This window comes from Anolis carolinensis, chromosome 2 (genome assembly GCF_035594765.1).
Source record: "Anolis carolinensis isolate JA03-04 chromosome 2, rAnoCar3.1.pri, whole genome shotgun sequence".
NCBI classification, from domain to species: domain Eukaryota; kingdom Metazoa; phylum Chordata; class Lepidosauria; order Squamata; family Dactyloidae; genus Anolis; species Anolis carolinensis.
In genome coordinates this window covers 34,455,587-34,470,337 of record NC_085842.1, presented here as the reverse complement: position 1 = coordinate 34,470,337, position 14,751 = coordinate 34,455,587, and the positions used below count along the sequence as shown (strand labels likewise).

Below are 14,751 nucleotides of genomic sequence, written 5' to 3'. Positions count from 1 at the left end.
ATAAATAAATAAATAAATAAATACACACACCTTGGGACCCACAGGTTGAGAACTACTGATCTAATACCAGGATTAAAAAAGGGGGGGGGCAGTAGGCGAAATAGGATTGGGAATCTCAGATCTGGATCATAAAGCTTCTTCTGGCACACAGGAGTTTCTCACCGAGTCAACAAGGAGGAAGGCTGCGGGATGGCGCTGTGCCACACCTGTCCGCTGGAACCGCACCGTGATCTCATAATGGTTCCTGGGCTCAAAACAGAAAGGTCGTGGCAGGAGAACATACCTGCGGGGAAAGAGAAGACAAGCTGAGGTCTCCACCTGCAAAGCTAGAAAGAAATCCTGTTGGGAAATGGATGGATGCAAGAGGGTCGAGGAACACAGTTCATAAAGTGCAAAACTCTCCTGGCTTGGAAAGCAGGTGGACTTGTTTTGCTAGCCAAGTGAAGGAATGCAGCTAACTTTTGTAGGGCAGTAGATGGTACCATCAGCTAGTAATCAATCTGTCAGTCTTTTCCTAATAAATAAACACATACATAGAGACATCTGTTTTTCACTTCCCCTCTCAAACTGGCAAAGGTTGTTCACGAAGTACTACTCCACAATGTGCCGTCTGTTGTAGTTGCAGAAAGAGAAAGACATGAGCCAGACAGATTTGTTTAATATAGGGGGATATTTTTCAGAGGAAGGCACTGACAAATCACCTGGGAGTATTCCTTGCCAGAAAAAACCCCATAAAATTCATGGGTTGTCATAAGTCTACAGGTGACTTGAAGGCGTATGCAAACACAAAATTCGATATGTACCCTGGTTTAGAAAGCACGCAAAGCCTTTTTCAGAAATCAGTAGTGGTTCAAACAAACAAAAAAGAAGCAAAACAGGTAAAGAGACTCTTTCTGAGCTGCTTCTCAGTTTAGGAAACATTTGAAAGCGTAATCTCAATTATAGAAGTGTGAAATAGCCTCAACAATTAATAGCAAATTTTAGTTGTTTGGGGAGTGTTCAGTAGCATCTCTTGTTGGGCATATATCCTGCTTAGACAATTGGGATGAGTTGAACTTTTGGATTTGGAACAGAATAAAAGTGCAGCACTCTGAGGGCCCTTCCAGACAGTTATACTGTATAACCCAGAATATCAAGGCAGAAAACCCCACAATATCTGCTTTGAACTGGGTTATCTGAGCCTACACTGTCATATATTCCAGTTCCAAGCAGATTTTATTCAGCTTTATGGAAGGGGCCTAAGGACCTTTCCACACAGCCATATGGAAAGGCAGATAGATAATCTTAAACATCCGCTTTGAACTGGGTTATCTGAGTCCACACTTCCATATAATCAAGTTCAGTGTGGATTTTATACAGCTGCGTGGAAGGAGCCTATATAGACCATTTTAATGCAGTTCAAACTGGATTACGTACATGTCAGTGTAGGTAAAGGTAAAGGTTTCCCCTGACGTTAAGTCCAGTCATGTCTGACTCTGGGGGTTGGTACTCATCTCCATTTCTAAGCCGAAGAGCCGGCGTTGTCCGTAGACACCTCCAAGGTCATGTGGGCGGCATGACTGAATGGAGCACAGTTACCTTCCCGCCGGAGCGGTACCTATTGATCTACTCACATTTGCATGTTTTCGAACTGCTAGGTTGGCAGAAGCTGGAGCTAACAGCGGCCGCTCCCGCCGCTCCCGGGGTTTGAACCTGGGACTGTCAGTGTAGATAGGGCCAAATTTTTAGTACAAGATTCCTTGCCTTTCAAGCCACTTCTTGAAGTACATGCATGGTAACTTCTTGTGGCACTAATATTCCAGGGCCATGAGAGGGCACTAGAGAGGCAGCTGGTAGAGTTAAGAAAAAAGTTTTCTCAGAGAAGAAAAATGTACAGGTAGGCCCCTTCCACAAAGCGGTATAAAATCCACATTGAACTGGATTATATGGCAGTGTGGATTCAGATAATCCAATCCAAAGCAAATACTGTGGATTATCTACCTTATCTGATATTCTGGGTTATATGGCTGTGTGGAAGGGCCTGTAGTTACATAAAGCTGAAACTAGTCAGTGATTTGTAGCTGGGCTGATCTGAGAATTGTTTCAAACTACAAAGTCCTTTGGACTGGAAGCCAAATCTCACTGGCACTACTATAATTCCTTCCAATGTCCAATTCACTTGAGAGGCACAGGGCAGTTTAAAAGATAAGCCAGGAGAAATATAAATAACAATGTTTTGTCGAAGACTTTCATAGCTGGAATCACAGGATTGTTGTGTGTTTTTCAGGCTGTATGGCCATGTTCCAGAAGCATTCTCTCCTGATGTTTCACCCACATCTATGGCAGGCATCCTCAGAGGTTGTGAAGTATGCCTCACAACCACTGAGGATGCCTGCCATAGATGTGGGTGAAACGTCAGGAGAGAATGCTTCTGGAATATGGCCATACAGCCCGAAAAACACACAACAACTCAATATAAATAACAGCTGGAAAGGAGGCAACATTGCCCAGTATCTGTTGCTCGAAGCAACTGCTTTGTTCCAGCTCGATTTTGAGAGTTTGGTGGCATAATTGTTGATGTTAATTGCCCTCAAAGATTTTGTAAAATTACAGCTCCCATAATCAAGTCCAAAATCCATCAGCACACAAAAAGGGCCCTTAGCCAAACCAAAATATCAACAGCTTCCTAACCACACACACACTCACAAAACCCTTGAGCTTTCCACTTAACTGTGGTAAACACTCAGGCAATCCAACGGCAAATACTCTGATGACAGAAAAACCGCTGGTTTGTCAATTGTGCCAAAACACAGGCCCTACAACTGAAGAATGGAAATGTGTGGCTGATTAATGTGGAATCGCGTCTTTTCAGCACTTGTTTCAAATGCTAAAAGTGTTCTGTCTTGGGGGTGTCATGTTTTGCATCTATGCTTTGTGCTTCTGCCCCTTTCACAAGGGTCCCGGTAATAAACAGCTCTACTGATAAAACTCTTTGCAAACCTATTAAGCAATATTACTTAACATTACCCACATCTCAGAATATATACACAGGCTGGATCTACACTGTCCTATAATCCAGTTTTAGAATGTGGATTAACTGCATTAAACTGGATTATATCAGTCTACACTGCCCATCCAGAACAATGCATTCTGAAACTGGATTATTCTGAAACTGGATTATAGGGCATTGTAGATCCAGCCACAGCATCATGAGCAGTTCTATCTAGTGTTGGATCTACCCTGCCCTACAATCCAGTTTCTGAATCCAGATTATCTTTGAACTGGATTATATGAGTCTATATTGCCATATAATCCAGTTCAAAGCAGATACTCTGGATTTAGAAACTGAGTTATATGGCAGTGTAGATGAGGCCTAACTTTTAACATTACCTCTTTCAAGAAGGGGCTGAACATCGAATATTATTTTTTATTTTACTGTAAATATGAAACTGTAGTAACAACAACAACAACAACAACATTTGTATATCCCGCCACCATCTCCCCAAGGGGACTCGGGGTAGCTCACATGGGGCAAAGCCCAACAACACAATTAAAATGAAAATTACAAAAAAAATGCAATTCACAGTGTAAAACAGAATAAAACAACAACATTGTAACAATAAATAAAAACATCAACCGGCAACCAGACAGTTTCTGTTATCTCCATGGGTGGGTGGACTAATGTAGCAATACATGATAGGTTAATAAATAAAATGCTTGATCATATAATATATAGTAATACACTTTGGTCCCCTAATTCCTGTTCTGAGAATAAAATACGGTAATACAGAGGTTAGCCAAACCTGTTTCAGACTGTCATCACTCACACTTAATATTCCTAATTAAAGAGCTCAAAACTAATTATTAGCAACATGAGGCAAGTGATAATTGAAAGCAGATTAAAAAAGAACACTTGAGTGTTGTCAGGAAGCAATTTGCAATGTACCGGTAATTAAGAGGTGGAATCCACAGGGTCTTAGTTTCAATGCAATGCTCACAATGGCAGCATAGGAGGTCCTATCTACACTGCCATTAAAATGCAGATTGAACTGGATTATATGGCAGTGTAGGCTCATATAATCCAGTTCCATTTAGTTTAGTCTGCATCATATGAGTCTACACTGACCATATAATGAAGATCAAACTGCATAATGTGACAGTGTAACTGGGGCTGGAGTCTTTCCATTCTAAGGTTGCCTCTACACTGTAGAATTATGCAGTTTGAAAACACTTTAACTGTGCTATGGAATCATGGGAGTTGCACTTTGACAAAGGAGCCCCTGGCGGCCCAGTGGGTTAAACCCTTGTGCCAGCAGGACTGCTGACTTGAAGGTTGGGTTCGCAGACCTGAAGATTGCCAGTTTGAATCCAATCCAGGGAGACCTGAAGATTGCCAGTTTGAATCCAATCCAGGGAGATCTGAAGATTGCCGGTTTGAATCCAATACAGGGAGAATCCAACCTCTATCAGCTCCAGCTCCATGTGGGGACATGAGAAAAGCCTCCCATAAGGATGGTAAAACATCAAGACATCCAGGCATCCCCTGGGCAACATCCTTGCAGATGGCCAATTCTCTCACACCAGAAGTGACTTGCAGTTTCTCAAGTTGCTTCTGACATGGAAAAAAAAACTTTGGTGAGGCAGCAGCATTTTTTGGTAGAGGCGTATAAAGATCTTGTGAAATGACAACTCCCATGACTGCATAGACATTGATCCATGGAGGTTCAAGTGGTGTCAAGCTGCTTTAATTCTACAGTGTAGATGCACCTAAGACACTTTAATTCGTGATGATCCATTGGTTCTCCTCCTTTTGTTCTCACCTGGAACTGTGTGGCAGGCTCTCTCGGTACATCTGCTCTGAAGGTAGCACATTGCCACAGCGGGGACTCATGGGTAAAGCCTGCGAGCTGACGCTGACCACAGCTTCCCAATCTTCTGTAGACTGGAGGCAGATAAACACATTGAAAGTAGAACAAATAATCCCCCTCCCCAAGTGCCTAAAACAAAAAGCACCAGAAACTGTTCAAATGAAAAAAATAAGAAAATGCATGAAAATGCATGCAAAAGGGAAAAAAACACTTAGGCTTAAAGGTGCTGCTATATTTCTTCCTCTCTTCTTTACCAGCTTTTTATGATGGAAAAGGTTACTAACATCCCTTCTACACTGCCATATAAAATTCAGATTATCTGCTTTGATAATCTGGATTATATGGCAGTGCAGATCCCATCATAGGCTACATCTTTGAAAACTGTTTAAACCAAAAAAAAAACAAAAAAACAACAACAACACATGCATTGCAATAAACTATTATATAAGTACCAAAAACTGGCCTTAATTCTTTGATAGCTTGGTCATCTTTCAACTTTGGTATTTTGTGAATTTTAACTTTGTGGTTTTTTAAACTTGTTGTACATCTTGAATACCAAACTGGAGAAAGGTGTGGGATAATACACACCGGATCTACGCTGTCATATAACCAAGATTATCTAAATAGATAATCCAGATTATCTGCTTTGAACTGGATTGTGTGAGTCTACACTGCCATATAATCCAGTTCAAAGCAGATCTGAAAGCCTAGATTTAAGGACAGCTGAGAGAAAAGTATGGGGAGTCACTGTGATCATATTATCTGCAGTCAGCAGCCAATTTCTCAGATTAATTTACATTATGAATGTGAATTTTAGACATTTTTTGTGTGTCAGGAGCGACTTGAGAAATTGCAAGTAGCTTCTGGTGTGAGAGAATTGACCATCTGCAAGGACATTACCCAGGGGACGCCAGGATGTTTTTAATGTTTTATCATCCTTGAGGGAGGCTTTTTCGTGTCAGCTGGAGCTGATAGAGGGAACTCACCCGCACTCTCCCTGGATTCAAACCCGCAACCTTTAGGTCAGTAACCCAACCTTCATATCAACAGTTCTGCTGGCACAAGGCTTTAACTCACTGCGCCACTGGGGGTCCTATATTTTTAGGCTGGTGGAAATATGATACAATCTTGAATGCCTGCATTTCATTCAAATGGAACTCCACTTGCTAACATATTTACTTGATTCTAATGCTTACCTCTGTTAACTAATTTACCTTTTCAAAATTAGGGTGCACATTACATTTGTGTAATATGATGAATACTTTTTTGGGTGTCAGAGTTTGGAAAATTGAGGTGCGCATTAGATTTGATGGTGCATTAGATTCAAGTAACTGTGGGTATATTTGGGGGTACTTTCGATCTAACTGCATCTAGAGACCCAAAGCTGAGAAAACCTGGCACGCATTCGATCTAACTGCATCTAGAGACCCAAAGCTGAGAAAACCTGGTGAAGCATTGTAAGGATCATCACAATATTTCTGTACAGGAATAATTCTGAGGACTTTAAAGTACAATGGTTGTTGGTGTTAGAAAGATTAAAGCATTAGATTCAAAGGGGGAAGTATTCTTGTCGTGCTAGCAATATTCCCCACACTTGTGCTTTCTAACGTTGCTCAGTACACAGAACTTACCTAAATCTTTTCTCATAACAAATAGTCCCCCTCACACACCCTTCTTCCACATACCTCTGGCTCATAGCGTAGAAGGATGTCATAGTCCATGGGGTAGGGAATGTTGCTAATATGGAAAGATAAACCAGCCCCATCACGAACACGAGCAAAGCCTGGTCCCGTCCACGTAATCATGTGGCCTGTATGTTCACGCTGTATGACTTCTACATCAGGCTGTAGGTGAAAACACATGGTTAGTAAAGTCATGGGTTCTACATGCTCTTCAGTATTTGTCATTCCAACCCATCTCACAATCAGAAGCAAGTTGTTTGGGGTCTTCCCACTATTTTCTACCAGACCCCACTTTCTCCCCTTAATCACAAGTCACCTTTTGCTGAAGCTGCCGGGCTCGCCGAAGGGCTCCTCGCTGCTGTAAGACTCTTATGGTGCTATGCTGGCGCCGCAGCCGCACTTTCCGCCCATTTTGGACTCCATTATAATACTCCACACAGTCCACTGGGGTCTCAGGACGCAAAACACCCTATGACAGAGAGGCATTTTCAAAAATGGTACTATCAGTTGCTCCTTGTTACTAACAGTCACACCTATTAGTGATCCAGTGAGTCCAACTCTAGGTTTTAGTATTATTCAGAATATGGAAATTGCACTTTTCAAATTGTATCTACCAGTCAGTATGGTCACTGGAACTAGTGTGCAAAGTCCTATACTATATACAGCAGAGTCTCACTTATCCAGCATAAACATGCTGGCAGAACACTGGATAAGCTAAAATGTTGGATAATAAGGAGGGATTAAGGAGAAACCTATTAAACATCAAATTACGTTATGATTTTGCAAATTAAGCACCAAACATCATGTTTTACAACAAATCGACATAAAAATCAATTCAATACATGGTAACGTTATGTGGTAATTACTGTACTTATGAATTTAGCACCAAAACATCGCAATGTATTGAAAACATTGACTACAAAACATTGGCTATTAACAAATTGACCACAAATAAAGATAGAATTGCATAAAATGAATTTACAGTAACAACATTGTCGGAAATTAAATGCGTAAAAAGTTCAGTCCTTGCTGCCTAGAGAAAAAGCTGTGTATCCGGGCAGGAGGAAGACTGCATTGGATAATCCAGAATATTGGGTAAGTGAATGTTGGATAAGTGAGACTCTACTGTAGTTGAGGAATTCAAGCACCTAGGCCCCTTCTACACTGCCATATAATCCACATTATCAAAGCAGATAATCTATATTATCGGATTTGAACTGGATTATATGAGTATACAGTGCCATATAATCCAGTTCAAAGCGGATAATCTGGATTTTATATGGCAGCGTAAATGGGGCCTGAGCCTCCAAATTGGCTCTGTCACCTTCTGACATTACCTCTGTCAGCTGCACCTTGTACTTCACCATGAAACCAGACACTTCGGTGTTCTCCACTTCTGGGCAGTTCCCAGCTTTCACAAGAATGCCGCACAAATTCGGAGTTCTTGTTGTCTCTGGTATGCTATCAATGGACCTAACATTGATGATGGTTGTATCTGAGGCACAGAAACTGACTACCCGATGGATTCATGGGAGCATGTAGATATGATTCTTGCAAATTTATAAATAGCAAAATTTAGCCTAGTGCCCCTCACTTGACACTTGAATCGATGGCGGCCAGAACATTGGGCTGATTGCAGAAAGGGGGGGGGGGGGGGGAAGAAGGCACCTCAGAAGATATCACTCCAGGCAATGAATAATGGACACTAGCCTACTGGCTGCTGCTACAGCAAGAACAGGAGGGAGACGGTGAGTAAATATGAGATAGCCATGTAAATACTTGCAGCCCGTTCCATCTTGGAACCGGCCCAAGTGTTTACACAGGTTCAAAGTCAAGTTTGCTCTGGATTTCCAGGGAGAATTAAGTAGCTTTAGCTCACATCAGCCCACATGGCTCTGTGCATTGTGCAGCTGCCACAGAGCTAATTTGCATCTCCCTTTGGAATAACATGCACCCCAAGTTCTCTAAGATACTCTGTAGCACTTCCACTTTGAATCTACAGGACTGAACATACAAATCCACTGAGATATTTCAAGCCTAAAGCCAATCTGTAATTCCCAATGTGTTTGAGTACCATGAAGAACAGGGAATAATTTCCTTTTGTATTTCTCATCAGGAGGTTATTCGTCTATTAGATGACATGTCACCTTCTGAATTGTTTGTCTTTTTGCCAATTCTTTTGATACTGGTGATGGAATAAACCTTTTCCTAAATTGAAAGTGATACCTTTCAATTGATGGTAGTAATGGAACGGTAGCAGCTATCTATCTATCTATCTATCTATCTATCTATCTATCTATCTATCTATTATATTTATACCCCGCTCCTCTCACCCCGAAAGGGACTCAGAGCAGCTTACAGACCATGGCAAAATTCAATGCCGCATTATACATACAAATAATAAATATAACATTTCAAATTATAAAACAGTTAAAACACATAAATGCAATAAAACAGATTAAAAACATAGTTTCCCAATCACGTTCCCCCCCCCACACAGGCCAAACATAAGCCTGCTAGAAAAGTGGTCTTATGAGTTATTACCATGGGGTAAGGCGATATAAAGTGCTAGTGTAAAAGGTAAGCCCAGGGCTGAGCAAGGCAGCAAAGCTGGATGGCAAATACTCAGGCCCCATATGGAGGACTACTACACTTAGGTGACATTTACTTCCAAGCAAACACATAACTGTTATCTTTTCTCTATCATAAGTAGTAACATGTCACTTCAGCATTAAATGATTTTAAAACTCCTTTTGTTTCTTTTAAAAGAAACCAACACTTAGGTTATTGTAGTAACCTAACCGTCATCCCCTGGCGAATTTTGTAGGCGGATTTTGCAAGATTGTTATTTGTAGCTGAATTAGTATCTACAAGTAGCAGGGAGGTATAAAACTGTCCTGAATGGCCTGGGTGCTTGTGTATCTAGCAGTATAGACTCAAATAATCCAGTTCAAAGCAGATAATCTGGGATAAGATCCTGAGATATAGGGAAGTGTAGACAAATTTCATAAGAAGCAAAAGTATTCCCCCTATCCAAATCACAAATGCTTGCTTTTTGGATGTATTTCACCCTATGTATAGACGAGGATATTGTGCATCTCCTCCCCAAATCCAGCTCCTTCATCCTCTGTGTGTGCACTCACCGGTAGGCTCTGATGGGTTGGAGGGAGACCTGTGGCATGTTCGGCTTCATACATGTAATAGTCCAATGGCATGCAGAAGAACCCAGGTTGTACATCATCACACTGACGCCCCATGAAGTGAGGCCGACAGGGGCACTGGCCATCATCCATAGAGCATCTGGAGACAGAGAGCATGATACCAAATCAAGACTTATAATAGCAGGTATGTTCTTGAACAGCTTATACAACTGGGGTGGATATGAAATTGGCAACAGTAAAGGCAGAAGGAGAGGGGAAGGTACATGTTTCAAATCACTCTTGGCTTATCTTTGTTTCAAGAGGGTTGAAGCATAGACTCCCAGTCACAGAATTTCTGTTCATTATCATCGAATGCTTATCTCTTGTGGCTGTTTCTTGGAGATAGTGATTGTGGGCAAAAGGAGCCAGGCTAACAATATTTCTGCCAAGTAGAACTTGGGATTTTTTTTTTAAACCAACACCCCTCAAAATATAATGGCAATATTGGCTGGAGAACTGTAGAAACTGTATTTTTTAAAGTGACTTTCTGCTGTGAAAAACTATGAATCTCAAGGACTCGCATGGAATGAGTAAGGCCAGAGCTACACTGCCATATCATGCAGTTTCAGAATGTAGATTGACTGCATTGAACTGTATTATATATATAGTGTTCCCTCACTTTTCGCGGATTCGCTGTTTCGCGGTTTTTCAATAAACTCTAAAAGACTATTATAAATCATAAAAAAACTACAATTTACAGCCTAAGGAAGGGAGGAAGGAGAAGCCAAAGGGAGAGAAAAGGAGCCTAAGCGGCAACGGGAGGAGGAGGCAGCGATTTATCAACACACGATTGGTTGACAAAGACTTAAAATAGTGTATAACTACTAAAATAATTTATAAATATTAAAATAAATATAGTGTTCCTACTTTGTGAATTTTCACTTATCGTGGGTGGTCCTGGAACCTAACCCCAGTGATAAGTGAGGGAGCACTGTAATCCAATGCAGCTCAATCTGCATTATATAAATCTACACTGACCAGTATAATGCAGTTCAAACTGCATTATAATGGGGAGAGGAAAGAGAAGTATGAAGAAGTTTAGTAATCCTAGCAAGGCAAGGGATGGGAACAGTGTGATCTTCCAGTTATTACTGGACTGCATCTCCTAATAGTTCAAGCCATTGGCTGAGAATGTTTAAGTCACAGTCCAGCAGTATTTGTGCAGTGTGACACGGCTGACACTTCTGGGCTGCTTGCTGCCATACAGAGAAATGGAAACAAGTACAGAGATAGGGATAGGAGAGAAAGAGAGAGATAGAGACTGCCTGTGTAGCACCATTCCCAATGGGCCAGCTTGGCTTAACTGAGCCCTGCTTCAGACAAAACAATACCAGCAATTAAAATACTCCGTGACCAGCTACCCTGTTTCCCCGAAAATAAGACATCCTCGAAAAATAAGACCTAGTAGAAGTTTTGCTGAATTGCTAAATATAAGGCCTCCCCCGAAAGTAAGACCTAGTTAAGTTTTTGTTTGGAAGCATGCCCAACAAACAGAACACCAGAGCATGCAGGATCGGTAAATGTATGTACCATAGAGTGTTGTACATGGAAATATTGGTAGTAACAAGAAATTCTTGATAGGATTCACAGTTTGTCTGGTTATGCTGGTTTGTGATGACAACTACTGTACAGTATATAATAAATGTTCATTTTTTTGTTCAACAATAAATGTGAATTCTTCTTCATGGAAAAATAAGACATCCCCTGAAAATAAGACCTAGCATATCTTTGGGAGCAAAAATTAATATAAGACCCTGTCTTATTTTCGGGGAAACACGGTAGGTGCAGCTTCCACATCATGCTGAGTCAGACAGATGCATATTGTAGCATCTTCATTTCATTGGTCCATTGATAATATGTCTCCACAGCCACCTACGCATCCACCGCCAAGACACTACACCTGAAGGACCATCATCCTCGAGCTACAAGGGATCACTTAAGTAAGTAAGTAATGATAATATGTCAAGAGGGCAAGGAGACGTTGGGAATAATGAATGTGGGAATTCACATGTATTTGCCAAATGTGGTTTATGGTACATGCAAAGTGTGACTTAAATATGTTGTCGAAGGCTTTCATGGGCTGCTGTGAGTTTTCCGAACTGTATGGGCATGTTCCAAAAGCATTCTCTCCTGACGTTTCACCTACATTTGTGGCAGGCATCCTCAGAGGTTGTGAGGTCTGTTGGAAACTAGCCAAGTGAAGTTTATATATCTGTGTAAGGTCCAGGGTGGGAAAAAGAACTCTAAAGGGCAACACTAAAAAAACAGGGGAAATCCAGATAGGAAATAATCAGGGCCAGCTAACATCTCCTAACAAAGGATTCCCCCCAGGTAGGAAGCAGCCAGGCTTTCAAGCTGCAAAGCTATTCAATGCTAATCAAGGTGGAGAACTGCAACACTCACACTTGCTTCAAACAGACAAGAGTTCTTTCTAGGAAAAGGGAAAATATCTCCAGACTGTAAGAAATGGAACACACATCGCACACTTGCAAGATTTGCTTCTCAGTTTTGCCTTTCTGACACTTTGCACGAATGATCAGATGAATGAATAAATATTTGTCTTGACACTGGGCCACAATGAAGTCAAAATGTACAGTATTAGACAAGCATGGCACAGGCACCTGCAAAAGTATATATTACACTCACTCGCATTTAAACAATGGACTGTAAGTGCAGTTAAAATGTTTAAAGGTATTATCAACACTGCAAAAGCACACTAAGCAACCTTTTCCAGCAATGCTGCAAATGCGTACGTACAAAGCCACGCTTGAGAGCATACGCACCAGACGGGTGAATTGCTTACCACGTGATGGCATACAGTTTGTTATGGAGCCTGCCCACTACCAACAGAGTCAGTTTATGCAGGATCATACACTTCCATCCCCTGGGCCCCTGTCAATAAAATGGCCCTGAGAATACAGACGTTGGCCATCCACAGACCTCCCGTTCCACTCACCCTCCTCCAGCCAGTCTTTTCTCACTGCTTTTCCTACCTGTTGCTGTAAGCCCCTCCAAAGTCACAAGCGCAGCCCCGGCAGCCAGTCATGTCATAGCTCAGGCCCCAATATTCTGGCTGTGAAGGAGGAGAACCATTAGAATAAGCAGGAATTAGTCCCAAGGTACACAAAAGATTAACAAGGGATTAATTCTATAAACCTAGTGCAGCATTTATTATTATTATTATTATTATTATTATTATTATTATTATTATTATTATTATTATTATTATTTTATTATGACACAGCAAACAAGATAGATATGCTGGATTTCATATCACAAAATCACAAGCCGAACACTTCCCAAGTGTCTAGGACTGTGTGATGTATTTTCGGATGATGCGCGCAGATCCCAGCAGGGTGGCCTTTTGCAGTTGGCAGATCGTAATTTTGTCAATGTCTATTGTTTCCAAATGCCGGCTGAGATCTTTTGGCACGGCACCCAATGTTCCCATCACCACTGGGACCGCCTGCACTGGTTTCTGCCAGAGTCTTTGAAGTTCAATCTTGAGGTCCTGATAGCAGCTGAGTTACACAACAAAATGAGTATACAGCAAACAAGATCACTATGTTGGCTGTTGTATTGCATCACACACTGGACCCTTCCCAAGTGTGTAGGACTGTGTGCATAAAGATCCGAGTAGGGTGGCCTTTTGCAACTAACAGATGGTAATTTTGTCAGTGCCGATTGTTTTTAAGTGCAGGCCAAGGTCTTTAGGCTATTATTATTATTATTATTATTATTATTATTATTATTATTATTAACAACGGCATTTCTATACTGCTTTGGGAAGACTCAAAGCGGTTTACAACATAATAAATGACAGAATTCAATTCCTCACATATGTATAAAAACATATAACTGTAGATTAAAACCATTAAAACTATAAAACATAGTGCATTAACCTACTTTTTCTTTTATTTTTTTCCTGTTCCTTTAAAATAGCATATTGGGGAGAAAAGAGTGTCAGTTGGTTCATAAAATTTTCAGGGCCTTTTCACACAGCCATATAACCCAGAATATCAATAAGTCACAATTTCTGCTTTGAACTGGGTTATCTCAATCCACATTGCCATATAGTTCGGCATTAAATGCCAGTTTTGTAAGCTGCCCTGAGTCCCCTGGGGTGAGAAGGGTGGGGTAGAAATGATGGAAATAAAAATAAATAAATAAATAGTTCAATGTGGATTTTATACAGCTATGTGGAAGGAGCCTCAGAGTGATCTATGATCATCCCCATTCTCAAACATTAAGAACAGATGTTCTAGTGCACATGTGTCAAATTCAAGGCCCGTGGGCCGAATCCAGCCTGACATCTCATGTGGCCCTCCAGATGCTGGACACCAAGTGCTCATCATCTGCATCATGATTAGAGTTGATGGGAGATGTGATACAGTCACATCTTGAGGAATGTAGTTTGTTCTGTTTTGTAAGGTTGAATGTAGATACAAGGCTTTTGGATATGGTGTTTGACTTTAAAATGTTCTTTGACCCTTATCCAACCTCAAAGCCAGCAGGTTGCAATTCTCATGATCCCCAGTGCACAGGGAAGATCATCAAAAGTGATGGAAGATATCATTCAATAACACCTGGAGACCCAAAGTGGGGAAAAAACTAAAGAGCACCGATCACAAACATTATAGTTCTCCATCCATGGATTCAACAGCCCTTTGAACTCAACCATAAGGCTGGTGTGGTCCCCAATGAAAATGAGTTTGACATCCTTGATCTAATGCTATATCGTCTACTCACCAGACACTGGTTGCAATATCGCCCTGTGACAAAACGCTTGCAATAGCAGTCACCACTGATATGGTCACAAGGGCTGTTTCCTGCAATGATCCCACGCGGGTCACACCTGCAGGCTGAAGACACATAGCACCAGTTTCTATATGTTTCCTGATTTCTAATGCAACTTTACTGAGCACAAATGCTGTAGTATCACTGTTTCCTGGCCTGGTTTTAAAGACTCATAGACTCCAGCTCACCCTATACTGTGCTTCACCTGATTTCTACAATCACAAT

The 14,751-nt window shown here is 41.2% G+C and overlaps 1 protein-coding gene across 2 annotated transcripts in view; it reads right to left on the bottom strand.

Annotated features, from left to right (window-relative positions):
* Window positions 1-14,751, bottom strand: part of LOC100563069 (laminin subunit beta-1) — an 86,827-nt gene that overhangs the window by 31,611 nt on the left and 40,465 nt on the right. For both annotated transcript variants that reach the window (XM_062973772.1, XM_062973771.1), the window contains exons 12-18: window positions 14,479-14,591; window positions 12,723-12,802; window positions 9,673-9,829; window positions 6,846-6,998; window positions 6,533-6,691; window positions 4,800-4,921; window positions 163-283 (exon numbers count right to left, since the gene is read on the bottom strand). In XM_062973772.1, the coding sequence (XP_062829842.1) occupies window positions 163-283; window positions 4,800-4,921; window positions 6,533-6,691; window positions 6,846-6,998; window positions 9,673-9,829; window positions 12,723-12,802; window positions 14,479-14,591 (905 nt within the window). The remainder of the gene's footprint in view (window positions 1-162; window positions 284-4,799; window positions 4,922-6,532; window positions 6,692-6,845; window positions 6,999-9,672; window positions 9,830-12,722; window positions 12,803-14,478; window positions 14,592-14,751) is intronic.